Source organism: Propithecus coquereli, unplaced genomic scaffold (assembly GCF_000956105.1).
Source record: "Propithecus coquereli isolate 6110/MARCELLA unplaced genomic scaffold, Pcoq_1.0 Scaffold159, whole genome shotgun sequence".
Classification (NCBI taxonomy): Eukaryota; Metazoa; Chordata; class Mammalia; order Primates; family Indriidae; genus Propithecus; species Propithecus coquereli.
This window is the reverse complement of record NW_012140413.1, coordinates 1,355,144-1,357,528: the sequence shown is the minus strand read 5'-3', so window position 1 is coordinate 1,357,528 and position 2,385 is coordinate 1,355,144. Positions and strand designations below refer to the sequence as shown.

The 2,385-nt window shown below is 48.1% G+C and overlaps 1 protein-coding gene across 1 annotated transcript in view; it reads left to right on the top strand.

Annotated features, from left to right (window-relative positions):
* The first annotated feature begins 730 nt into the window (after positions 1 to 730).
* TUSC3 (tumor suppressor candidate 3) overlaps positions 731 to 2,385 on the top strand; it is a 182,359-nt gene continuing 180,704 nt past the window's right edge. The window contains exon 1 of the mRNA XM_012640947.1: positions 731 to 1,077. Coding sequence (XP_012496401.1) covers positions 940 to 1,077 — 138 coding nt within the window. The 5' untranslated portion in view covers positions 731 to 939. The remainder of the gene's footprint in view (positions 1,078 to 2,385) is intronic.

The following is a 2,385-nucleotide window of genomic DNA, read 5'->3' as shown; positions in this document are numbered from 1 at the left end:
GGCTTCATCATATCATCAAAAGTGTTCGTGGCACAAATGAAGAAATCTTGAGGTAGAGGAATAAATAGGGTACACGTGATCCTTTAAAAGAACAGTACCAGTCCCATATCAAATGTTCAACACACGGTCTGTAGCTATTGTTCTTAAATGTATATATAGAACAGGAGTTGCATTACGGCCTATTCACTGCTGCATTCAAAATGTAAAATATAGCTAGTACAGTGCTCTGCACTTTGGCATTCCATCAATGCTGAAATGAACGAATTAAGTAGAAACTAGGTTGGCGCCTCAGGCCCCTCAGTTGGGACTGGAAGGAACAGCTGTTAAGTTGTGGAGCGGCTTCTAAGAATCCAGGGAGCTCTAGAGTGTGTTAGATGGATGGCTTCAGAGGGCTCAATAGGAGACACAGCTGTGTCCCTAACAATGTCCCAACGGGAGTGGAGACTGCAGGTGGCTACAGGAACCAGGTTCTTTCTTATTCCTCAAAGCTCTCCTTTATCACCCAAGACGGCAATTAAGTCTGACCAAGGCTCCAGGTGAAGGTTTGCACTAACAGCCTCCTCGCCTTTTCCTGGGACCTATTAACGGTTTCAATAGCAGAACAGCCTTCGATTAAAGTCAGCGAGCGAGAGAACCGCGAGGCGCGGGTCTCGCGAAAGCTCCGGGCAGAGCGCACGCCGCGCCCAGGAGCCCCGCTCCCTCGCCACGCCCACTTCCTGCCCCATCCCGCGCCTTTCCAGGTCCTTCTCCCGGTGAACCGGATGCTCTGTCAGTCTCCTCCTCTCCGTCCTCGGCTGCTGCCCGGGTGCCTCACGACGCCGCTGCCACCCCCGAGGGCCCAGCCAGGGGGCTCCCGGAGGCTGGCCTGGCAGGTGTGGAGCGCGGTAGGAGCTGGGCGCGCACGGTTACCGCGCGTGGAGGAGACACTGCCCTGCAGCCATGGGTGCCAGGGGCGCTCCTTCACGCCGGAGGCAGGCGGGGCGGCGGCTGCGGTACCTGCCCACCGGGAGCTTTCCTTTCCTCCTCCTCCTGCTGCTCCTCTGCATCCAGCTCGGGGGAGGACAGAAGAAAAAAGAGGTAGAATGAATCCCCTTGGCGGTCTCCTGTGGGCCAGGGCGGGCTGGGGCGGGCTGCGTTGCTAGGCAGCCTCGCCGCGTTGCTAGGCAGCCGGGCCGCGGGCGTGGGCGATGGCGCCCGCCGGGCGGGAGCCACGGGGGTGGGAGGCCCTTGGGCGTTTCTTTTGGGCTCCACTGCCTCCTACGTGGAGTTCGCCCAGTCTTGACTTGAAAAACTAGGAAGCGTTCCCTTTTCTTGAGTCAGGGCGCCTCACATCTTTCAGACCCTGGGCATTTTGACCCTCAGCTAGAGGCGGAGCTTCGGGCGCTTGTGTCACTAAAAGGGGTGTGTTGGATGTGAAAATACCCGTCAGTAGTATTTATAAACCTTCAGAAATCATTTCTCCCTTATTTTCTTACTCTGCTTCCTTCGTTATTCATTTCAAGAGGCAACAGAACACTGAAAGTGTGTTTTAAGTTATTCTCTATTTTTAATTACACGTTTTTAAAACTTGCACTCTGTACTTGTGAGAATAACCTTACGTTATTATGCAAGTTTTTCCTGAAATTCAGACCAGCTGATTTCAATCTTAGTTCTACCATTGATTTTGTTGAAGGTGAGATTTGAAGTGACTGTATTTAAAGTAGTCGTAGGTATTTAAGGTAGTTGTAGAGTTACTGGTGAATTTCGGTAGTCTATCATGGGTAGTTGATCTAGCAGCTTCAGAAAAAACTTTATTTCGGGAATGTGGCCAAGATTTCTAATGATGGACCGTTTTGGTGAGAGTACTGTGCTTATATAATTCAAGATGGTTTTTCCTGATGAAGTTATCCACCTACACGTGGCTCAAAATCTGAATCAGGTTTAAGGTATTACCAAAATCATCCTAATAGCTGAGAGGAGAGAGTGAAAAAAATAGCCTCACCTGCAAAGTAATTCTGATTCTCTTTCTCTTTATTCTTTGCCTTGAACAACCATGGGTTCAATATTAACTACTGTTCTTCTCTTTAGCTTTTTTAACAATGAAAGTAGGCCATGTAAAGTTCTTGATGGAATTCTAGTAAGGGATTTAGAGAAGAACCACTGTTAAATCAAAATTGTGTTTACAAATACAAATTAAAGATATATTTTCTAGCACTTGGCATTTATATCCCATATTCCAAGAGTTTTAGATTTCATAGTTGTTCATGAAAAGGGTAGAGATTGAAAAGTAGATAGTTTCTTGTGAATTACCAAGGCAGAGGGCAATAAAAGACTATGAGGAACTCCATGGAAATTCTAATGTTTTATCTCCTAGGAAGATCACTGTGACTATACTACCTTTAAACC